The 26951-nt window shown below is 28.3% G+C and overlaps 1 protein-coding gene across 1 annotated transcript; it reads right to left on the bottom strand.

Moving 5' to 3' along the window:
* Window positions 1-14823: 14823 nt before the first annotated feature.
* On the bottom strand, window positions 14824-15522 carry LOC108321590 (dihydroneopterin aldolase 2). The gene is made up of 2 exons (XM_017553388.2): window positions 15212-15522; window positions 14824-15131 (listed from the first exon to the last, which is right to left on the bottom strand). The coding sequence occupies exons 1-2, from the start codon at window positions 15427-15429 to the stop codon at window positions 14930-14932; spliced, it is 420 nt and encodes a 139-aa protein (XP_017408877.2). The 5' UTR covers window positions 15430-15522; the 3' UTR covers window positions 14824-14929.
* Between the last annotated feature and the right edge of the window lie 11429 nt (window positions 15523-26951).

Here is a 26951-nt window from a genome sequence, read left to right as displayed (position 1 = left end):
AAAATGCCACTAATATTATTTACAAAATGCCAAACATATTATATTATAATTGTTATTATTATTAGTAATATTAATAATATTATTATATTTATAATAATAAATATTATTATTATTATTATTATTATTATTATTATTATTAATATTGTAACATTTCAATTTTTCATAGTATTTAACTATCATATGATTTGTTACACCTCAATAATATAAAGTGGTTAACTCAAAGAAAGTATAGATGTTATTAAAAAACAATCCAAAAACTAGTTATAATAGCAAAATATATACTAAAACCTGGATTACTATGAGATATTACACTAAACCATAAGTGTAATAGGGTATTTATATTAACGAATTAAACTTGAAACCACACATTTTACTCTACGCTTTAGGTCCACCTCTTCCTAGCATCTGCTCACCATAAAAATTCTCCTAAATTCATACTATTAAGATGATCATTGTAAAAGAGAAGAAACAATACAGATAAACAAAGAGAAGAAAGAATAAGCTAACATTAAAATAATTAAACATGGAGTTTCATAATCATCATATATTACATTCATCCACAATCAAGCAAACATCCTAAGCATATTATTAAGACCTAAACATGATCATCCAGATACATGTATGGATGTCGAGCTATAGCAGGTCATGCACTTGTGGTGACCTTTACTGTTATGCAAAATCATTGTTAATGAGTTTCACCTTACCACACTCAGAAGGTTAGTCCGTTTCGCATCTTAAGCCATGAAAAAACCCTTAGACTAGGATCTCCTACTACTTTCACCATATGTCTCACCCTTCTCTACTTGAGAATGGATTACCCGTAAAGTGTTAAGATAACCTCCAAAACTGAGCTCATACATTCAGACATACAATACTTGAAACAACCATTAAGAATTTCCTCCTTGGAATTATTTTCCAATCACATATATAACCTCACGTAAACCCTATTATATAATTCCATAAATATTATTAAAACTTCATCAAAGTACTAAAAACAATTCAAGCTTAGCATGAAACAAGAGAATCGAAAGCACAACCAAAACCAATTCAAGCTTAGCACTAAGATTTATACGAAAACATGTTTTTATATGAAAAGGGAGTAGCACATTGCTCATTTGGATAGAAATATGATGTACTAGACCAACCCAACCACTCAAACAACACTATAACCAATTCTACACTTTATAAATAAGAATCTAGCAAACTAAGGGTATAAACAAGTCACAATTGTCCCAAAAACAAACCTCAAACCTTTATTTTTAACACAGACCTACTCCTTTAGATTTTCACCTTTTTAAACCCCTAAAATGAACCAAAAACTTGATTTATTGACTACTTACCAACTCAATTACATTCTTTTATTAACTAGAAGTCTAGACAAGTTTTAAATGACCCTAAAATAGACTAAAAACTCAGTTTCTCCTATTTGACCACCTTTTTAGATTAAAAGCTAACCTATAACTTAACCTATTCTCTGCTTCCCAATACCACATCAAGTTTATACAATTTACACTCTAGAACAACAACATTCAAAAGATCATACAAGTACAAATTCATAATCATTCATAGCCTCATGCATCATTTAACCAAATACACTCATCAAAACACAATTATCACTAAACAACCATTTCAAATTATAACAAAATCAATTGAACATCAACCTTACAACCTAGCAACCATAATTCATACTTTTGAAAATAAAGAAATCATTATCTTCCCTTATCTGCTAGAAGACCAAACAACCTTAAAAAATTCCAAACAACTCCCATAGATTAAAGGACACTAATTGCGCCTACAAATAACAAAATCATGATCAGAGTATGCTGTTAGGAGCACTAATCACCAAAGATTCTTATATAAGACTCAAAATTAACATGCAAAACAAAGAAGGCTAGCATGCAAGGAAAAAGGAAATCAACGAAAGAAATGAGTGTAACACCCCAAATTCTCACACTGAAATTTAATAGATAATATAATTATTGTACATTTATTTTACAATCATCTCTCAAGCAGTATAAAGAGTTCATAGTGAAAATACATTATGCTTACAAACATCACAAAAAAAAAACACTAATATTTTCTTTCTTTCTTCTTAAACTATTCTTCATTTCTCTGCTGCCTCCTACTTCACTTGTATTAGTTCAGACGTCGTTCCCTCATCTGCTCCCGTATAACATATACGTTATACGATCATCACAAAAATAAGATTTTTCGGCACAAATAAACAAGTAAGGGTGAGCTACCATGCAAAATTCTAAAATAGGCATAACACTATTATTATACGTAATACATTCACCATAAATTCTTGTAAGATGCAATTATTATACTAGACTCTATTTTTCGGATATAATGTTGATGGAAGCCTTGGGTGGTCATGCACTTATGGTGACCTCTACTCCTCTCACAACACAATCTTGGCCAATTACAATCTATCATATCACCCACAAAGTTAGTCCGTTAACATTTATGACCATAATTGAACATATACTATGATCTCCTACCACTCTCACCACATAATACATCCTTATCTATTTGAGACTGGATAATTATTAGAGTATTAGGATAACCACCAACAACAGGACCCTCAACATCAACACATACACTAATACATGCCATTATAGAGTCTCTCCCCGAGACTCATGCTATATTCAAATGCATAATTTCAAATTCAACATCATAAAATACATTCATCACAGAAATCATACAAAATGAATATTTCACAAAATAAATTAAAAATAATAAAATATCATTATAAATGGTCACCGAAGAAGAATCAAATGTTTGACGAATCAAACTCACCATAAACGCCACTACATATGACTAGTCACAACTTACTAGATCAGATCAGGGTTGTTTTATGATCAGGGATGTACCAACTCCGATTTTAAAGATTCCTCTATCCTACCATCAAAAATTAACCTTAATATAAACATTATGGGGAACTAAGAAATTGAATCTAGAATAGCCGGTTAGACATCTTCTTATACTTCCAAAAAGATGCAAGAAAAAAATAACAATAAACGTTTTGGGGAACTAAGAAGTTGAATCTAGCATAGCCGATTAGACATCTTCTTATCCTTCCAGAAAGATGCAAGAAAAAAATACACTAACACAAACATACACAATAATTCAATAAGAAAGATGCAAGAGAAAAAAAAAACAATAAACGTTATGGGAAACTAAGAAGTTGAATCTAGCATAGCCGGTTAGAAATCTTCTTATCCTTCCAGAAAGATGCAAGAAAAATACACTAACACATAGACATACACAATAATTCAATAAGAAAGATGCAAGAAAAAAAATAAGTATTATGGGGAAACTAAGAAGTTGAATCTGACATAGCCGGTTAGATATCTTCTTATCATTCCAGAAAGATGCAATAGAAAAAGATACACTAAGACATAGACATACACAATAATTCAATACATGAATAATAATTAAATAATTAACATAAAAGCCTATGAAAGTTAGCTCCCCTTACCTCTGTTCCAGACTCAATATCTTGGTCGGATTGTTCCCAAAAAAACTTCCAGAATCTCCTCTTTACAACTAGAATTTTCAACTAACACTCTCTTCTCAAAATTTCTCAATTCTTGGTGCAAATTTCAACCTCCCCCTCGCTTGCTATTTATAGGCTAAGATTTGATACTATTTTTTTTAATATTTTATTAAAATAATATTTTATTAAAAATAATATTTTGACTTCCATCACCACCGAAATTGGCTTCCTCCTCATTCAACTTCTGAAAGGTGCTTTGTCCTTTTGCAATCATTTTAATTTGTTTTTTTTTAACTTTTTTTTTATTTTTTTTTACAAAACCTTCTAAAATAAAATTTTCAAAATTTTGAATTCCTTCTTCTAAAATTACTATAATCAGTTATCATAAATTTTTAATTTTTCTTATCATAATTTTCTTATTAATTATATTTTCTACCTTTAAATTATTACTACTAAAAAAATGCTACTATTAATTAAAATGGATAATTTTAATGGACTTTACATTCTCCCCAACAACAAAAGTTTTCGACCTCGAAAATTTGACACTTCACAAAAACAAATGAGGGTACGAACGTTTCACATAATCTTCTAATTCCCATGTAGAGTCACTTGTTTTCCTATCCCAAACCACTTTGACTAAGTTGATAGTTTTTGCTCTAAGTTGCTTTATCCGACGATCTTCTATACTAACTGGTTGTACTTCTACTGAGAGGTTCTCTCTGATTTGAATCTCCTATACTTCTAGAATGTGAGAAGGATCAGGTACATAGTTCCTTAGTTGAGAAACGTGAAAAACTGAATGGAGATTGGCCAACTTAGGAGGCAAGACAATCTCGTAAGCGATTGGCCCAATTCTTCTCAAAATTTGATATGGACCAATGAATTAAGGAGAAAGTTTCTTCGAACGAAGAGCCCTTCCTACGCTAGTGGTTGAAGTCACCCGCAAGAAGACATGATCTCCGACTGCAAACTCCAGCGGTCTTCTCCTTTGATCAACATATGACTTTTGTCTACTCTACGAAGCCTTCATTCTTTCTCGTATCAACTTTATTTTGTCTGTGGTTTGTTGTAGTAATCCAGGTCCTACCAAAGCCCTTTCACCGTCCTAGTACCAACATAAAGGAGTTCGACATCGTCTTCCATATAAAGTCTCGTAAGGTGCCATTCCAATACTAGCATGAAAGCTGTTGTTGCAGGTGAATTCCACTAGAGGAAGTATTTCATCCCAACTACCTAGATGATCCAATACACATGTTCTCAGTAGGTCTTCTAACGAATGGATGGTTCTTTTAGATTGTCCATCGATTTGGGGATGATATGCGGAACTCATTTGTAACTTGCTGCCCATAGCTTCTTGTAGGGTTTGCCAAAATCTAGAAGTAAATCTTGGGTCTCGATTTGACACAATGCTTGAAGGGACACTGTGCAATCTTACTATGTCTTTTATGTACAGTTGTGCCAACTTATTCATCGACATTCTCAGATTTATTGCTAGGAAATGAGCACTCTTAGTCAACCGATCAATGATAACCCATATAGCATCGTTACCTCTCACTGTTCGTGGTAAATGGGTAACAAAATCTATAACAATGTTGTCCCATTTCCATTTTGGTATGTCTAATTGTTGTAGCATTCCTCCAGGTCTTTGATGTTCCACTTTTGCCTTCTAACAAGTTAAACAAGCCGCTATAAACTGTGCTACTTCCTTCTTCATTCTAGGCTACCAAAAAGACTCCTTAAGATCTTGATACATTTTAGTCATACTGGGATGTATGCTAAAACGACTCTTGTGTCATTCTTCGAGGATTAGTCTCTTCATCTCCACATTGTCTGACACACATACTCTACTTTTAAACCTTAATACACCATCAGATCCCAACCTAAATTCTTTAGCCTATTCTATTCCGATCAATTCTGTTATGTTTTTCAGGCTAAGGTTCAACAACTGCTTCTCCTTAATTAAATTAACAAAGTCACTAGATATAGTTAGACTACTACATCTAATGAAATCTACCCCATACTCAATCTGTAGTTTCAGATCTCTAAACTTCTCTACTAATTCTAATTCTTTAATCATCATTTGTGAAACATGAATTGTTTTCCTACTCAAAGCATCAGTTACCACATTCACCTTCCCGGAATGATACAAGAGTTCAAAGTCATAATCCTTAAAAAATTCCATCCACCGTCGTTGCCTCATATTCAATAACTAATGTAACACCCAAAATTGTCACACTGAAATTTAATAGATAAAAATAAATGTTCTGGGGAACTAAGAAGTTGAATCTAGCATAGCCGGTTAGACATCTTCTTATCCTTCCAGAAAGATGCAAGAAAAAATACACTAACACATAGACATACACAATAATTCAATAAGAAAGATGCAAGAGAAAACATTATGGGAAGCTAAGAAGTTGAATTTGGCATAGCCGGTTAGATATCTTCTTATCCTTCCAGAAAGATGCAATAGAAAAAAATACATTAACACATAGACATACATAATAATTCAATACATGAATAATAATTCAATACATGAATAATAATTAAATAATTAACATAAAAGCCTAGGAAAGTTAGCTCCCCTTACTTCTATTTCAGACTCAATATCTTGATCGGATTGTTCCCATAAAACTTCCAGAATCTCCTCTTTACAACTAGAATTTTCTCCTAACACTTTCTTCTCAAAATTTCTCAATTCTTGGTGCAAATTTCAACCTCCCCCTTGCTTGCTATTTATAGGCTAAGATTTAACACAATTTAATTTTTTTAATATTTTATTAAAAATAATATTTTGACTTCCATCAATACCGAAAGTGACTTCCTCCTTATTCCACTTTTGAAAGGTGTTTTGTCCTTTTGCAATCATTTTAATTATTTTTTTAATTTTCTTTTTAATTTTTTTTACAAAACCTTCTAAAATAAAATTTTCAAAATTTTGAATTCATTCTTCTAAAATTACTATAATCCGTTATCATAAATTTTTAATTTTTTTTATCATAATTTTCTTACTAATTATATTTTCTACCTTTAATATTTTTACTATTAAAAATTTGCTATTATTTATTAAAATGCAAATTTTAATGGATTTTACAATGAGCAGAAAGCCAACTTACTCTATTGAAGAAACCAATCGGTTAGATTTAAATATCTCATCACTGTGATCACTCAAGCGATTTTTGATATTCAAACATATGAATACAAGATAAGTACTTCTAGAGAAAAGTTAGAAAAATCTAGAAAAGTGATTTCTAGAGAGAATGTGTTGTAAAATAATATAACTCTTTTGTAATGAAACTATTTATATTAAAATATTTTAATATTAAAATAATTGAGTATCACTATTTTTAAACTAGTACAACTTCTAAAATATCATTTTCTAGGTCTTTACAAATATTATTATAATAATTATCATTAATATTATTATATTTATTATTATTAGTTTTATTATTAAAATTATGAATATTACATTTTTTTGTTATACTATTTATAATTATTAATATATTAATATATTATTATTATTATTATAATAGTTATAATAATAATAATTATTATTAATATTGCCATTATTATGATAAAAATTATTATTATAACTATTATGATTATTATTATTATATTTATATTTATAATAATAAAAATAATAATAATTATTATTATCATTAATATTATTATTTTTATTATGATAATAATTATGATTAATAATAATATTATCATTTTTAATATTATTAAAATTAATATTATTAATATTGATAATTACTATTATTATATTATTATTCTTAATAATAATATTATTATCTTTATAAAATAATAATAATATTATTATATTTATTATAATAGTAATTATTATGAATATTATTATTAATATTTTTTTCATTTATTAATGTTATTATTATTATAATTTTTATACTTCATATTATTATTTTAATTATTAATATTAATATTATTATTATTAGTAATATTATTATTATGATTATTTCAATTTTTATTTCTAATATTATTATAATTATTGTAATTAATATTATATTATTATTTTTAGTATTATAATTGTAAAAACTGAGAATAGTGGGTATTGGGGTGTGTACAAGTGGCAGCAGATAATGAGACTGAGTGTTAATGATAAAATAATGTTAATATAAAAATGTTGGATTCAAAGTTCCCCCCATTATCTGAGAAGAAACCTATATCACTCTTCACAACTCTACTCCTTCTTCTATGCCTTCTCTCTCTTTCATTTCTCTTCACTGAACCATTGGATTTTCGATCAAGTGGCGCCCAGGCATCCGTATCGTAGAGGGTTTCACAACTGACCGATTCATCTCTAGTCTTAGGCTGGTAAGTCCTTCTGTCTAGTTTCTCCACTGTTCTTGAACCTAGCACATGCGATTTTGCTGGTTCCATGTGTCTTGTGCTTTCCCTTTTCATTTTCTACTCAATCCTAGCTCTAAGAGTTGTTCCTATCACCAATTTGGTGGTTTGTAGGGTTTGGTTGGGTTCTTGCTGCAAAGGGTACTGTTGAGGAGTCTTTGTGAATTGGTTGCATGAGGTGTATGTATACTGAATTCTGAATTGGTGTACTGTTTGGAGTTGTATTTTACGTTTTTGAGTATATTGTGTGATATGTGTTTAAATGTGAAATCTGTGAACTATGCTGTGATGTTATGAACTGAGTGGATGAGTTTAATTTATTGTGATTGATTAGGTTGGGAGTGATTTGGGGTGTGAAATCTGTTACAACATTGTTTAGATAGAAAGCATAGTGAATTGGTAGTGTTTTAAGTTATTTTGGAGGAAGTGAGATAGTGAATTTGAGAGTTAGGAGTCTAGGACTCTTGTAGTCTGTTGGGACAGTATAGGGAGGTTATTTGTGACTTGTTAGAGTCATCAAACTGGTCAAAAACAGGTTCATAGTAGTAGAATTGGTTTTGGGTCCCTAAGTTGTGGAAATTGGTGTTTTAGAGTTGAATTTGAGTCTTAATCACTCTAGATTGGTAGTAAGGAGGGTGGGGATCATCTAGATAAGTTTAATTAAGTATAAAATACGAATTAGGTGCATTAGAAGTTGGGGAAAATGACTAGAAATGGTAAAGGGTGTGTGAGTTGCATAATTCTGCAGAAATTGTGTTCTACAGATTATGCAGACTCGCTATGCGAATAGTCTCGCATAGCGAGTCCCTATAGAGGGTGCTCTCTGTTTGAGTTATTCGCTGTGTGAGCTGGTGCGTTGTGCAAATGACTGGAGGGTGTTGCTCTCTGTCTGGTGATTCACATAGCGAATCCTGGCGCTATGCGACTGGTGATGGTCTGGAGCTGCTAATATTTTAATTCGAAAGGTGAATTGGGCGCATAGCGAGAGGTTTTAAGGGGTTGGTCTCTGTCTAGGCTCTCGCATAGCGACCTGCGTGCGCTATGCGAGAGGTTTGAAGTCTGGTACATTCTGCGAGTTAATTCGCATGGCGAGAGGTGTGCTGTGCGAGCAACTCCTGTCTCGCCTTGCGAATCAGGTGCGTTGAGCGAATCATCTAAGTGGCATATGCTTTTTAGTTCCTTATCTTGGTGTGGTTTTAATACAATGTTGTTTGAGATGTAAAGTGTGATTGATGTATATGGTTAAAGTAAAAATGTATGAATATAAGAGTGATGTATAAGGTTTAAAGTGAAAGTGTGGTTAATGGACGTAATTCCATGATTCTCAAGGAGAGGATCCATGGTGGTGCCCTTTTGTATGTTTAGAATGATGTGCATGGAAGCTCAGTCTTGGGGGTTATCCTGAAGCTCCAATAGTCTTTCTTCTCACTTAGAGATGATTGATCTATGTCGTGAGGAGTATCAGGAGGTCTTAGTCTTGGAGGCTTCTAGTATGCTCCAAGGCGTGGTACAAACTAACCTCGTGAGTATGCTCCAAGGCTTCTAAGTCCGGACGAGTCAAGTTTAAAAGTGTAACAAGTTATGTTATGTGATCCAGTAACTTTGAATGAAACTCGTATGTTGTGTGTGATTGTTATAACATGATTTTTTGTATATCTAGCTCTCTGATGAATGCATATTTATGCCCACATTTATGCTTTAAAATTTAAATTTTTGATGAGATATTTGTGCTTAAATGGTTGATTTAAAGAAGATTTGTGATGATTGGATTGATTGTGTTTGGAAATAAAAGGGGCGTAAAAAGTGTCTTTTAGCGCATAAATGATTCTTGGATGTTCTAATGTTTATTTGTGTAGCTGAAATTATAAGTTCTATTGGTCCAAATGGAAATTCAAGGCCCAAAATCAGGTTTTATTTGAAAAATAATGTACAGATGGGCCAAACAGGCAACTTTTACCCTTGCACCTCCCAATTTCCCTTCATACACCCTTCTCCTCTTAACCAGGCCTAATACTAAGCCAAACAGTAAATTCTGAATACACCTTCTAAATTTTCCTACCCATACCCCTCATACCACTAACTAGTCAGACTTCACCAGATCATGCCATGTGGCAATCCACCATTAACAGATTGAACCACCCACATGATGCCACATCACTGATCCTTTCACTTAACTAGTGAACCAATCAAAACACGCCACCTCAGTCCTAACACATGAGCATAATCTTCTCCACCTTCTCCACAGAAACCCTAGATGCCAATGCTGCCAATGCCGTAAGCCGTCGTTCCGCTTCCGCCGTACCATCCTCATCGCCGACCAACTTCTTCTCCCTCCTCTCTCGCCGGAAGGCCACGCTCGTCACCACCATGTTGTGCCGCCACCGTGAAACCACGACGCCATGAAACCGCGACACTCCTCCTCCTTCATCGCAAGTTGTGCTCCACCACCAACCTTCATCGCGCCATTAACAGCGAGAGAACCATCGCGAGACCTGACACGAGTTCTTCATCCACCATCATCGGAGCAGTGTACGCCTCCTCCTCTAAAATCATCACCATCACGCCGCTGTAGAATGCCACCCAAAGCCGCCATCACTTCGCGATCCTCGTCGTTGCCATGACCGCAACCACGCTGCAAGACCATCGCCACCTTCCTTCTCCTTCGCGCAAGGGTTCGAAGCCGCCGCAACATTCATCGTCATCGCGCCTATGTGAGTTCTTCCCGCTGCCACACCGCACGACCACCATCAACACGCGTCAGCCTTCGCCGTGAACCTCCATGGCCGCCGCAACCATCTCGCACCGTCATCTTCTCCAGCGTCGAACAACAAGCCCTTTCCCCAAATCTGAACCCTAATTTGGGAGAAAGGGGGAATGCCACGTGGCAGCGCGTTATTGGCCGCGTCCTTTCTCTGGTCAAAGCTGGTCAACAGGGGTTCTGGTGCAAATTTGGAGAATTCTGAAGGGGTTAAAGTGCAAACAGGGGAAATTTCAGGGCATTTGTGCAATTTTGGAAAGTTAGAAAAGTTAAAAGATAAAGTTCAGTTGTTAAATTAATTTAATTAGAGAATATCAACAGAAAATATCTTCCAAATAATGTTATAATTATTCAAATCTTTTAGTTATTTGGAAGATATAAGATAAAAGATTCTGTCAACTGAATATTAAGAGTCCAAGCCCAATCAAGCCCTATATAAAGAGACCCAAGGGAGACTTCACTTCATTCATTCATTCACCACTTCTCTCTCTTATTTCATCTTGTATTCAACTCCATTCATGGAGAGCTAAGCATCTAGGGCTATTTTGCTGTAATTCCCTGATGGATTCTAAGGTTACGTTAAGTTAATGCAATTGTTTATTTTGATTATTGATTTAAGTTGTTCTCTCTCTATATCTTTCATCTCTCTATCTTGTTAAAAATAAAGATTGTTGCATCATAATGTGTTTGAATCTACGTGCATATTGATTATATGAGTTCTAGGGTTTCTAGGTTTAATTGAGAATTTACTTTGATTTAATTTAGGAACTTTCATATGATTAAATGGTTTTTACTATCAATTGAGAATGTACTTTGATTGATTAGTAATAATTTCAACTATAATCAATTGAGAATTTACTTTGATTGATTAGCTTTTAATTTGGTTAAGAGATTTAAGAATAGACATGATTAAACATAATAGAATTTGATTGAGAATGTACTTTGGTTGAATTTATTGTGAATAATCTAGAAAGGTTTTGCATTTGATTAAAAATTTACTTTGGTTAAATGCATGATCGCCCTTAAATTAATTAAGAATGTACTTTAATTAATTTGAAACTTAAACAATAATTAATTGAACAATTATTTGTGAATAACCGATGATGAATCTATCTTGGAAAAGCAGTGGAATTAGCCTATTTAATCATAACTGTTTTTAAGTTTCTTATTTATTCTTTAAACATTCTTCAACCATTACTTTTATTCATAAGCATTGCATAACATTCATAAGAGTCAGATATTCGAAAGCAATTCCGTGTTCGTTGGGAGACGACTCAGGGTTACGTTAACCCTATCTACTTTCTTAAATACTACTTGACAATACTAAAGTTGCCTTGAAAAGTAGTATTAATTTGATAGCTTCAACGACAGCCTATCACTCACCCTTCTGTTTGTTTTGTGTCTGCTTGTGTGTGTTGTGTCCTTTTTACAATGATCATCCATTTTGATGTGAGCAGAGGTAGGTGATGTGCCTCTGGAGCAGGCCTTGGAGGAAGATGATGATGTTGCTTAGCCTAGTTAGGATTCATAGTTCTTATATTTTGAAATACTCTTATGTGTATTTAAAGTTTTAAATTATAGTCATTTTAGGATGACTGTAACCTTAAGACTTTATCTGCAGATTTTCTTCTAACTATTCTATTATCTTAAAATGTGAACTACTATATTATATAGTTTTATATAATCTTGAGCGTTACAATAATATATTATTATTATTATTATTGCTATAATAATAATATTAATAAGATAATAATATTATTATTACAATTACGAATATATTATTATTATTATTATATTATATTTATTATTATAATGACTATTATGATTAATCTTTGTATTAGTATTATTCTTATTATTATTAATATTATTATTTTTATAATTATTATACTATTAATATTTTACTATTATTATTAATATTATCAATATTAATATTATTATTATTAAGATTATTATAATTATTATCATTATTTTATTATTACTATTATTACGATTTGTTAAAAACAGTAATAATTAATATTTTCCATCGAAGGAGTGAATTGGTTTTACATAAATTTATACCTGAATTTTTGATTAGGGGTTTATTCTTTATATATTTTTAAATTATTAAGAAAACACAAGATTAGTGAAAGAAGAAGAAAATAACACACAATTTTTATATTAATTCGATTTAACTATATTTTACATCTAATTTTCTTTCAAACAAGATTTCCAGCATGATCAAATAATTCACTGAATCACAAGTATACTTTAATAATTTTAGACCCTATATATTAAGAACTAATGCTCGCTTCACACAATTACACCAAGATTATTACCTATACAGTGAATATAGTTAAAAAAAATGAGAGAAATGCACAATGTAAAAAGAACAAATACACGTATAAATGTTACAAATCAATTCTATTCCAACAAGATTATGTAAAATCAAATAGCTCCTGAATGTTACAAAAACCCGGTTGTTAAACTTTATACTCTTCTTTCTTACACTTAAATATGAAAAATTGTATTTTTAAATAAAAATGCTTATTATTTTTAAAGAAAATCATCTTAGTAATCTTACTAATCGATTATAGAAATAATCTAATCAATTAATATTATTCATATTTAAATTTTATAATTTTGATTCTATTTTAATCAATTATATAAATATATATTAACCGTTAAGAGAGTTCGCGAGAATTAAAAATAATGATCATGTCATCTAATTTAATTGAAGACAAAAATTAAACAACAAACATGATTAGATAAAACTGAAAAATATTTTAAATAATTAATAAAACACAATTTTTAATAAATATGAATTTAAAATACTCAAATTTATAAATTACTTCCATTTAATTAAACATAATAACTATACTTATTTTGAAATTTGATATCCAGACATTCACTCATGATAACAACGACTTTAATGAATTAATAATCATAAAAAAAATTAAAGAACATATGTGTAGTTTAAGAGGATATAAAAAAGTATTATTGGTCTATTCTCGAAATCCTCAACGCTCTCCAAAAACCATTAATTTTGTGTAAATTATTAGGTGGTGTAAAAGTATAGTAATCCCAACTAATCTTGTCGTTTCTTGTAACCACGAAGGGTCATTAATATAACATTTAATCGAGTGTACTTAATCAAATGACATGTCAATAAGTGTTATTAAGTAAAAAATATATCGGTCGATAAAAATCATAAATATTTGTATAGGATTTATGAATTTAGCATTTCATTGAATCAGGATTATAGACGAACTTCTTTATAAATAAAAATTCATAAAAATTATTTCGTATTCACTTCTTTAAAATTTGATATTTCTTTTATAAAAAAATTAATTATAGTTTTTTTTCCTTATAAAAATAATTTCTATTTTCTTTATCCAAAAAAGGCCTTAATTAGTATTTCTTTTCCAAATGACTTCCAATTGTATTTTCTCAGTGATGTTATTTGTTTAGTCAACTATAATAAAATACAAAAAAAGACGTAAAATATTACATAAATCTTATTATAAAAATTCAAATTATTCTAAAAAAAATCATATTTTGTTTTTAAATTAAACCATATACCTATTTTTCTCTACATTTTATAAAAATCACATATTTATAGTGGACTATGATACAACTTCTACTACACCTTGTTGAAAATAATATTTTACACAACTTTCATAAAATATACGAATAAAATAAGTATATATTTAATTTAAAATAAAACATAATTTTTAAAAATAATTTGACAAAAAAAAAACATATTTAGTCTATAATATAGTATAGCTCACTCTCCTCTTATTATATTTTGGTTTTAGTATACTGAAAATGTGTAAAAATTAATTTCCAAATTAAAAAAAGTTAAAAATATTTTATTTATTATCTTCTTGTAATATTAATTCCGAATTTTGAAAATACAAATTTTGTATCTGGAGTATTTTGAAATATATATAAAAAATTATATTTTAGACAGCACAATTCAAAATTACAAAAGGAAAAAAGGACGTGAGAGAGAGAAGCACGAGTAGGAGGAAGAAAGAGATGAAATGAAAAAAATATAAGAGTAAATAGATCTTTTCACAAGTATATGAGGATGCAGAATGAAGTATACGAATGTGCGAGAATAGCCTCTGAGAAATTATTGAGGATACCCATCGCTCGATCTATAAGAGAATTCCGACCATAGTTAAATGTTTTAACTATATCGAATCTTAAATGAATCAAATGATAACAACAAAATAAACATAGTCTTATATTAATAAGAAAACTGAAAAAACATTATTAAATATCCTAAATAATATAAGCATATAACAAAATAAGAGCAGATGAAAGTTCTAATTTGACAAATGAGCTCTGCGTCGAAATATCTCAACACCTAAATAATCAAGTGGACCATGAACTGCCACATGAGGCTTTTCAATCTTCACACGAACAGCAGATATTTGTTCATGATCTGTCAGAGTCATCACTGCAATTTTTTCAGCTACTGATTCCAGAAGATTCTGAGCTGACCCTTCAACAATGTCCTTAGCTAAGCTGCATCACCATCACCAATCATAATAATATGAGATGTTTATGCAGTGATTGAAATGATGAAAATTTTGTTGGTCACTCACTAATATATATCTGCGTAACTAACAGTATCTGATAAGTTGTCAGATTTGCCAGCTTGTTTGAGATCCATCCATGCATCAATGTCTACCACGAACTTTTGACCTAATTTCCTCTCTTCAGGTAATGCTCCGTGAAAACCATGGAACGACAATCCTCTCAGTAAGAGTTTGTCTCCCCATATCAGTGCCTCAGACTCCATTTCTGCAAAACCCAATGCCATATGTAAAGATATAAATACGTTAAATAAAGAAAGGTAATAATCATGACTTGTGTTCTTTCTTCAATGCAACAAAACATCAAAGAAACATTTGAAAATAAAATGATGACTCCACAAAGGAAAAGCTACTGGTTTTTTAAATCATATCATATCCAAACAAGATTGCTTGCTGAATTTTATAATACTTCACGTTGCAATCAGCCGACCTATATATGAATGATTAAGTTTCTTGAATCTATTCATCAAAATTTATTTATTTTTTAATTTATGTCTACGAAAGACTATTTAAATCTTATGTTTTCGAAATTTACTCTTTCAGTTCGATGAATTGTGATAGGAATAGAGGGTCAGGGAATTCTTTATGTATGAGACAAAATATATACAAGTCTAGATTTGGTTAGTCTTATATAGGTGCAAATTTCTTTTTTAGTTTCTATATTTAAAAGTTATTTATTAATTAATATATATATATATATATATATATATATTACTAGAACATGATATTAATATATTAACATCTATTAATTATTCTATTAAATATTAGCGTCAATGTTGTTTCATATACAAATATCAGTGATATTTTGATTTATTATATCTTTTTCATTAATAGGGATTATCAAGTTTTGTATTTAATACAATCGAAAAAAAATATTAATCTTAACATGTATAATTCTAATTGGGTTCTACTCATATTTATTATTTATTAATCGAATTATTAAATGTTTACTCACACGTTGTTTTAGGAATATTTACCATTTAATAAAATTATTTAATATGTTTTTTCACTCTGACATTTTTTATTAATTGCAAGGAAACAAGTCTAATTTTGGGAGAAATATTTTACATCGTAATTCTTTTCAATGATAAACTTTAAATTTATTTAAACCTGAAAAAAATCACCATTGAAAGGAAACAAAATTGAGAATTCAATAAAATAAATCATTCAATATGTTTTTTTCACTTTAACATTTGTCATTAATTGTATTTTCGTTTTTTTCTGCAAGTCTAATTTTTGAAGAAATATTTTACATGGTATGTCCTTCCTATGATAAACTTTAAATTTATTTAAACCTTAAAAACAATCACCAAAGGAAAAAAATTTGAGAATTCAATAAAAATAAATCATTGAATATGTTTTTTTCATTTTCACATTTTTCGTTAATTGCATGTTCGTTGTTTTCTACAAATCTATTTTTGGGAGGAATATTTTACATCGTAATTATTTTTCTATGATAAACTTCAAATTTATTTAAACCTTAAAACAATCACCATTAAAAGGGAAAAAAAATTGAGAATACAATAAAAATAAATTATTTAATATATTTTTTTCATTTTCACATTTTTTTATTATTCACATTTTCGTTGTTTTCTTGAAATTCTAATTTTGGGAGGAATATCTTACATCACACTTTTTTAATATTGAATACACTTATTGTATTTTTTCGCCAAGGAACTCTCACCTTGGACTTCTGTTGCAACTACCTTGGGTCAAGCCCAATTTTAGCCCAGCCCAGCCCGGTTTTTGTCGGACCAAAACTGTCAGACTGAATTTCTCTTTCGTTGCGAATTCCGAGTCTAGCAAATTAAAAGAGTGGTAGATTCTAAATAGGTCAAGTTCTTTGAAAGATGGTGATAGAATTCGAACTACTGCCATATCATATGTCAAAATTCAGAATACAAGTTATCTATTTTATTGATTTTTTTTATTGATATAATTAACAGTTTTTTTTTTATATTTGTTTCTAAAAGGAACAAAGCGAAATCTACTAGTTAAAATATTAGCATTTTTTTTAGACTAAAATGGATAAAGAATTGGAGAAGAAATAAAATAATAGAGTATTTTATTACATAACTAGAACTAAAAAGAAAAAATTAGAGAAATTTATCTTTACTTGTTTAAATAAGTGGAAAAATATATTAAAAAATGTTTATACTAATTGAAAATTATTTTAGTCTATAAATGATTTATTATTTGAAATTCCAAATAACGTAAATGGTTTTATATTATTTGAAATTCATTCCTTATATTTTTCATTTCTTTATGAAAGGCGTTTTATATAGTTTTACATTTCGGGCAGCATTTTTAAAAAGCTGTCATTTTTTTCATCCCTTATTCTTCCATTTCCCTGCTCCTGCTCGTTCATTCTCTTTACCAAATAATAATCAATTTTATTTACGTCATAATTTTTTTGGATAAAATAATTTTCATATCAAATAATTTAATACAATAAATAAAAAAGTCTATTTTTTCGATCATAGTTTTACTTAAACTTTATTAACATCTATTAATTATTCTATTAAATATTAACGTTAATGTTGTTCATACAAATATCAGTGATATTTTTATTTATTATATCTTTTTCATTAATAGGGATTATCAAGTTGTGTATTTAATACAATTGAAAAAAATTATTAATCTTATCATGTATAATTCTATTTGGTTCTACTCATACTAATTATTTATTAATTGAATAATTAAATGTTCATTCACACGTTGTTTTAGGAATATTTAATGATGCAATTAATTGATATAAATAAATCTAAATGAAATTATATTTGTACCTTTCATATTTTAAGAACAAAATTATGACACTTTTACCTTCTAAGATTAATAATATCGAATGTATTGGTGATTAATTATAACAATGTGAGAACTTTTGTTGTTTTTATAGAAGAAAATAAAAAAAATGCATTACATGTGCTACGAAAATATAATTGACCCAATCTTTTTATACACAAAACTTGTCCTTAATTTTTAATTATTCTTAAACCAAAGTCTAAAAAAGAAATTTCATTCCATTACTTTTGTGGTATGAAAAGATTAATATGGTCGGAGATCCGGACATATGTAAATTAGGTCTAATACTATATACATTTTTCACTGTTCCACTAACAAATTATGTCCCAAAATACCCCTTTGTCTTCACATGCCACCATTTTCACTGTCTCCCACCCACCAATTGTGTCTTTTCTTGTCTATGAATCCCCAAAAGATCAATAACACTTACAATACCATAAACACTTTTAATTCACAAAAATGCTTAAATGAGTATAAAACATGTGCAATAAACAAAAAAAAAATTAATAAAATAGACCAGAAAATAATAATATTAAATCTTTCAAAACAAAAACTTCTAAAAATTAAAAACATTTTCGAATGAAAGAGTATTGACTACTGATAAATTTTTAATATTCTAAGAAAATTTTCTTTTTCTTAATATATAAAATTCAAAGTATGGAATGATTTCTGTGAATGAAATCATAGTAGGTATTTTTTACTATGTATTACGACGTAATTTTATAGTGAATTTAGTGTGGTCTTCTTGTTTCTTTTTTCTTTCGCTTTTTAATTTTTAATAAAATATTCATGTATTGACAACGAGCATAGGCTTGTTTAGAAAATACATGTAAGAAAGTTTATTTAAACAAGACATAAAAAAAATATTTTTATGATAGTTATGAAAATAAACATATTATTAAATTATAAAATATTTTTATAAAAAATAATTATAAAAATAAGTAATTTTTATAATTTTATTATAAATAATTTGTATTTATTTAATAGATATTTCTTATTATAAATAATTATTTTAATCTTACAAAAAGATTATTTAGATACTAAAATAGAAAAAAAATGTAAAAAGAATTCCATATAAATATAATATAATGTAATAATAACATAATATAATATAATATGTACACGTTATTCTTAAATTGGTTATATTGAGAAATTTTGATGGTTTATGTTATCTAATTTATCGACAGAAATTTATAAGGGAAAAAAGATTAATAATTTTCTTTGATTTGAAATTATAATATTAATTAACAGATTTGTAATTTAATATCAAACACCTTATAGTATTTCATTTGAATGAATATCAAATATAATTAAATATTTTTTTAAAATTATTTGTATAACTTATTTGAATTTGATAATTATTTCATATTCTAAAATTATTCTAAATTTAAATTAAATATTATATTATTTTAAATGGTAACAAAATGTATTTCTTATTACTTAGTTTATAAAGAGTATTTTATATCTTAATTAATATTGATTAAATTATTACTAGTGTTGAACCTATAAGTTAAAGAATGGAGTTTGGAATTCGCATTCATGTAAATTTATATTTGTATGTATATACTAATCAATTATGTGGTTTCAAATTAATTTTCAAGTTGTAAATATATGATTCCTGGAATTTAAAGTGATTTATAAGTGGTTTTCATTTTGACACAAATATAGAAAACATGTCTATTGAAAACATGTTTATTGAAAACATGTACATTGGAAACCAAAATGTAATTGGTCCAATGGTTGGACTAATGCATGTAATTGGTGAAATTGTTGGGTTTTTCATGGTGTCATAAGAGAAAGTTTTGTGCTACACATTAATAAATACATTAACTAGCATTAAATTTCTTCTAAATTTTGTGTGATGCAAGAGCTCTAAGGAAAGTGGTAAACTTGCTTTATGGGATTTGTAAATACATTTCTTGGAGAGAGGTATAGAGTGGTCCTCCTAAAATCAGTCTTGTCGTTTTTTTTTCATTTTTTTTAAGTACCAACTTTTTTTTAGGAAAATATTGTTTTAGGAAAAAAATAGGGTTCGTTGGGTGGACTGAGAAATTTATGTCGAGTGGAAGAGAAAGGATGGGTGAAATTAAAAAGATTAAGAGTTTTTAAGTTGACTTTGTTAGAAACATAATATAAAAATTGAAACTTGTGGTGTAGGGTACTTAAAAGGAATTATGGTGTAAGGAGAATATGTTGAAAGTGGTGAGAAGAAATAAATATATTATAGGATGTGAGAACTATTTTGATTTAAGTTAAACTTGAAATTAATTTATTAAGATGATATTTTAGTATATATAATGTCTTAGGGTAGATGTTGGAGATTTATATTCATTAAAATAGGTCGAATTTATAATCTTAAAGTCAACACAAATGTCACTTTACAAACTCATTTTTTTTATAAAATTAAATTAAATTTAAAATTTAGTTTTTTAAGATTTTTATTTAATTGGTTCAAGTAATATGTAAAAAAAGTTGAAAGATGAGAAATGAGATTGGTATAGGGTGAAGATTATTTGAATGAAAACATGAGAGAGTTAAAAAATGAGGTGGGTAAAGTAGGAAATATAAATGTTTAGAAATGAAAAGAAGAAAATGATGTTTTATTTTGTTAAATCAACATAGAGTTATTATATATGTTTCTTAGGGGTTTTGTGGGTAGAAGCTGTGGAACAATTTAGTGGGCTTCAAGAACTTCAATCAAAGTCAGAGAAGCTAATTTCATAATCTTATATGTTTGATTGTTGTGAACAATTGAAATTGGGTATATGATCTTCAATTTTATGTAATATGATTTAAGATTTCGATATGTTATAAAATTTGGGACTTTCGATGGTATGTGTGGTGAATGTAATGATTTTGACTTGATTGATTTGTTTACCATGAATTTGATGTGCTTGGAACTTATGTGATACTCAAAATTGGTTTTTCTTTGTCACCTGGTACTGTCAAATTGTAGAATTTGCGTTTTTGTGTTGTGTGGACTCATTGGGCAAGCCCATAGCTTGTTGAGTGAGTGTAAAAATTAATTTTTGTAAAGAGTTCTTCTCGTTGGGCGAGGATTTCTCTCACTAGGCAAGTTGGGTTTTCCAACTCTAAATCATCTCGAGAAAATTTTGATCCTTGCTTCATTAACCGTCAGATCTAACTGAAATTTTACAGTTGGTCCAAGATATATCGTTTGTTATTTTGTCTGTTTAGATCTTTGATTGAAGGTCTATACTTAGAGCAATTTTCACTTAAGATTTCAGTAGTTTACATTGTTGACTACTTTGACTTTTATTGCTTGTTTGATGCATAAATTTTTCCAAATTATCCAATTAGGTTGATTATTATTGAATTGTGTTTGATTCAATTATCTTTAATTTAAATGTAATAACAATTTTATGAGTTTTGTGAAAGCTATAATTTTTTTTAATCCTAAATAGTTTATCTATATGTTGTTAAATTTGTGAAATGTACTTGCGAATGTGTAATATGAAGTGTAAAGTATGTATGATGATGAAGTTTGAACTGATGAGAATGTAGAGGATACCATAGAGGAAATCCTTTTGATGTATGTTTCTTTAGTGTATGCATTTATGTATGGATTCAAGCAAGGATATATCTTAACACTTTGATAAACATTCACACTTATATAAAGTAGAATGAAACATGTGGCAAGAGTAGCAGAAGTTTATAGTCTGAAGGTAGTATAATGACCTAACACACAAAGGAGACTAGCCTTGTGAGTGATAAGGTGAAACTCATCGACAATGGCTTTCCAAACTATTAGAGACCACCACAAGTGAATGCCTCTAGTGAATCTGATATAAGTGCATGTATCTGGATAATTAAGTCTAGTTTTACCTTGTCTGTGAAATGTGTGTTTTTTCTGAATGTTTAGTAGTTAGTTTATGCTGAAGTGCAATAATAATATGACTAATTTGAGTACATTGTATTATGATACAACTTGATTCATTAATTCATGATAATTCTTTTACAATTTAGCTTACCCTTACATTGTTTGTGGTTTTCTCTCTTAGGTGTTTTTTTTAATGATGATCACCATTTATTGGTGTGATTAGATGAGGAATTAGGTTTTGGTTTAACAAATGATGGTGGTAATGGTGCAACAGTTCAAATCTTAATTTAACATTTCACTAACATGTTATCTTTTTTTAAGAAAATCTATAGTTATTGCCTTTTTAGTTTATGTTTTTGAGTTGTATATGGATTCATTTTAGTTGCAACATTACCTTTTGGATAATTGTAAATGATACTAATTTATATACTTCATCTACGATTTGTTGGATAACATTTATATAATACCTAACTTAATAGTTTTACACTATTAGTTAGGGTGTTACATCATATCTCCTAGGAGAGGAAATAAGATAAATTTGATAAGTTATGAGTAAGGGAATACCTTTCAAGATTTATTTCTTGTGTAGAAGATGCATCATCATATAGTCTCTTCTCTTCAAAATCTACAATGGAGAAATATTATCCCATTAAATTAAATACATTACAAGGAGTATGGTTTTGAAGTGAAAGAAATTTAAAGAGGATACTTTATTTTTATAAAAAGTTGAGATGTTTTTATGATATTATCCTACACCACTCATTCATAAAAAAAAATCATATCACATATAAATACTCATATTACACTTAATTTTTCGGATACATGTATTGATTCAGACTCTGGTGAGTTATGCACTTGTGGTGGTGGAACAACTCACCTACCCAAGTTACCACACACAAGGTTAGTCCATCAACATCTTTGGCCAAGTAAAGCTCCTAGACTAGAACCTCTTGCATCCCTCACCACATACCTCACCCTTCTCTATTTGAGATTGAATGATTATTAGAGCGACAAAATAACTCTCAATAACCTGAATCCATATATACATACATACACTAAAGAAACGCCACAATAGAATTTCTCCACGAGATCTCTGAAATTATGCCAAACACCTAATGCTCATATCCATTAACAAGCTTATCATCATCATAATTTCATACATCATTATTCGCATGCATATTTATCCATAAATCTATCAACCATTCTCAGATAAACATCATAAATAAACTATCATTTTAACATCACATAACCCTACATTAAACATACCAAAAGAATAGATATAAAAAATAGTATCAGACTTATTTAATTTCGCTTAAAGAAAACATCTACTCACTCAATGAGTAGTGTCTAAAGGCCCACTCGTCCAATGATCATATAGTTAGTCCAACGACCAAATAGTTCACCCATCAAAATTATACCTGGAACTTGCAAACTTAAATCCCATCCAAAAGTTTCCCAGCGAGACTTCTCTTGCATAGCTACTACCAAGTCAAAAAGCTCTCTAACTCTATGTTTGCTCAGCGAGTATATCCTCGCTCATCGACAACCAAGTTAGAAGCTCTCTGACTTTAGTTTCACCCAACGAGTATATCCTCGCTCAGCGACAACCACGTCAAAAGCTCTCTAACTTTGGTTTCGTCCAACGAGTATATTCTTGCCCAACAACAACCAAGTCAAAAGCTCTGTGACTTTGACTTTGCCGAACGAGTATATTTTCACCCAATGAGTCTGGATAATTTTGCAGAACATAATTCTATAGACTTATGTCATTCTAACTTTGCAAATTTAGTCCAAGAGTAATCATAAATGCCAAAACATACCAAATTTGAATTACACAGTATTCATTAACTCAATTAATCTCATTTGTATCAATCAAAAAAAACTTCTCAATTTCATTATACAACATCCAAGTAATTCAATTAAAACCTAATTTTCATATCAACTCTTCATATTCTATCACACAGCTTCATCACACAAGAAAATCACTGCATCATAAAATTTATCAGTACAATAATGCAAGTAGGAATTATCTTCCCTTACTTAACCAACAACTCGCAAGATCCTAACCAGCGAAACTTCTCTCAACTTGTAGGATGTTCTATCTACACATAGAAACATCACAATAATGATCAATGCATACTGTTATGATCACTGATTAGTAGAGACTCATATAGATGAGCAAAAAGACATGCAAGTGAAAGAAGGCTCACATGCAATAAATAATAGAAAAAACCAAGAAAAATGGTTGAAACTTAACTTAGACAAACAAAGAAATTGATTGGTCAAAATTGAAGAGTTCGTCATAAGGATCAATCCAATGATCTTGATTCTTCAATCAAACAAACATAAAGGAAAAACTCTTGTAGAAAAGTTAGATAACTTTAATTTCTAGAAAGATAATGTGTTTTTAAATAATAAAATTTTTTCTTAATAAAACTATTTATATTAAAACTTTTTAATATTAAAATAATTGAGTCTCACTATCTTTAAATCATTATCTCTACTAAAATGATTTTTTTAAGTCTTTACAAAATTCTTTAAATATAATTTAAATTTTAAAATTTAATAAGAGCAATTAGATTAATAAAAAAAATTAAATTTTACTTAAAAGAGTAAAAGTTTAAATTTTTTATATTTTTAAATTTAATTATTTTGTTTTCATATTTTCTCTTCAACATTGTTGAAATAATTATTTTTATAGTTAATATTAATTAAGAGTTTTCTTAATTATTGTTGATAAAATTTATATTTTTAGTTAAATTGTTAAGATTTTTTTTTATTGTTGTTGTAAATCATTATTATTTCTAAACCGATATTAGTGAGTGTTTTCTATATCAACATTGCAAAAACTATTTTTGATACTAAATTTTTTATTGACATTTGTAATGGCTTTTTCTAAAACCATTTCAAACATTAATTAAACTTGTGCACCTATTTTAAACAAGACACACACACACACACACATATATATATATATATATATATATATATATATATATATATATATATATATATATATATATTATTTGCTTTTCACTTATACTTTTCTTATTTATTTATCCATTGTTTATTTAAATTCAAACATTAATATATTGCTATTGAAAGTATGTTCTCGTTCATTTGAAATCATCAACTGAGATATAATTTTGAAATAATTATTATAAAATTAAAAATATTTGATTATATAATAATTTATTATTGGTTGACGGTAATTTTTTTTAATATGGTAATACATGATAGCTATATCCTTCAATTTAATCTTTAGTTTTCTTTTTAAGTTTTGATCAACACAATATTAATTATATAAAATAAAGAAAATAAGTGTTACTTTTGAAAAAAAAAATACAAAAACGAGAAAAGTATGTATGTTAAAATAGAAAAAGAAAATATAAACACCAATTTTAAAAGTCTTAAAAAATGATAATCTAATTTTTCATAAAATTTATTATTATGAAATATACATCTTGCAGCCAAAATAAATAAAAATTTATAAATATCTAATTTTATTAAAAAACTTTTTCTATATATATATATATATATATATATATATATATATATATATATATATATATATATATATATATATATATATGAAAAGAAAAACTTTTTCTGTTATTGATTCAAAAGACATGACCCCAAATTTGGACTTTGTGGCCCAAATTCAGTTTTATGCAAAAGCCACACGCACCGGAAGCGAGTGTCTCACATGTACTGTATTTGTTTTCCATTTTTCTTATAGATTTTTCCTTTTTTGCATCAAACTCGGGTTTTTAACTAAATTTGACATGTGACAACACGTAAGTATGTACAGACACATTGACAAAAGTGTTTTAAAACAGCATCAAATTTTAAGAGCATGATATTCCTATTTAAGTTACATAAAATTACTACATATATTTAAAATTATAAATATTTTTTTTAAAAGTAAACTGAAATTTGAAAAAAGTAAAAATAATAAAATATTACTCACGTCCTCTCAAGGAAAAAAAGACAGAGATATATGAATATGGTTTATTCAAAATAGTTTACTTTAAGACCACTAATATGCCAAATATTATTGACTGCAAAAATATAATATAAATAATAAATAAATCAGGTAATTTTAAGTAAATAACGCAGATTTGAAAATTATGGGAGCATTATTCATTTATACCATTGAAAATAAATTATTAGCAGAAAATTATAAATGAGAGAAATGAGAAGTATAAAATATGATTTTTTTTCAATGAAAAAGTCACATGCTTGATAAAAAAGATAAAATCAGTAATAAATATAACATATTATGTCAAATTAATTTAGTGTTTGTTTTAAATTATTTATAGTAAATAAACTTACGTTACAAATGTAAAGTGTTCGTTTGTAACAGATGACAACAACATACATAGATCATATATACAACGTACGCTTTTCAATTTCTTTTATAAATAATTTATGTTTTTAGTAAACTATACAATTCTTTTGTCTATACTTGCAATATATTTATTTTAGAAACTAAAATCAAGATATCTAATATTGTAGACGAAGATAATATTCTCTTGCAATCTATCTTTCTTCTAATTGTTTACTTAATACTTTTTAAAACTACAATCTTACTAATCAATATAGTATGATAAAATATATCATATAAAACAATAATAAGTATTTTTTAAAAAATGATTTTTTTTTGTCACGTTAATTGATTTAGGACCAAAGGCAACCACCTAATTAATTATCTTAAAGCTTCCAGGGAAATATATATAAATAATATATTTCTTGGAATTGTAAATTATTTTCAATAATTAAATTCAAATATTTTCTACCTAAGTAGTGTGGTTTACGGATACATAAAAATGTTGTGTTTATTTTTTGTATTAATTATATTTTGTAATATGGTGCCGGGGAGTTGAGTTATTGTACATTTATAGTATATCTAGTGTACTTTTACACCCAAAAGTACCATTTAATAACTTGAAAAAAAGAGAGTAAAATAATCATATAAAAAGTGAATTTTTATATTTATAAAGAAAAAAAAAGATAATGAATCATAATAAAAGATAATGTAAGAACTTTTTGGATGGAAAGGAATCGTTCTCCAACATTTATTTTGATTTAGGTGAAACGAGTGTA

The sequence above is a fragment of the Vigna angularis genome, chromosome 9 (genome assembly GCF_016808095.1).
Source record: "Vigna angularis cultivar LongXiaoDou No.4 chromosome 9, ASM1680809v1, whole genome shotgun sequence".
Classification (NCBI taxonomy): Eukaryota; Viridiplantae; Streptophyta; class Magnoliopsida; order Fabales; family Fabaceae; genus Vigna; species Vigna angularis.
This window is presented reverse-complemented; position numbering and strand designations above follow the sequence as displayed.

What these genes read in the sequence shown, in the direction of transcription:
- LOC108321590 (XM_017553388.2), bottom strand. Translation starts at nt 15,429, where the DNA reads ATGGCATTGGGTTTTGCAGAAATGGAGTCTGAGGCACTGATATGGGGA. An exon ending in AGTTACGCAGATATATATTA is followed by an intron (nt 15,132 to 15,211) that starts GTGAGTGACCAA and finishes ATGGTGATGCAG; the next exon opens with CTTAGCTAAGGACATTGTTG.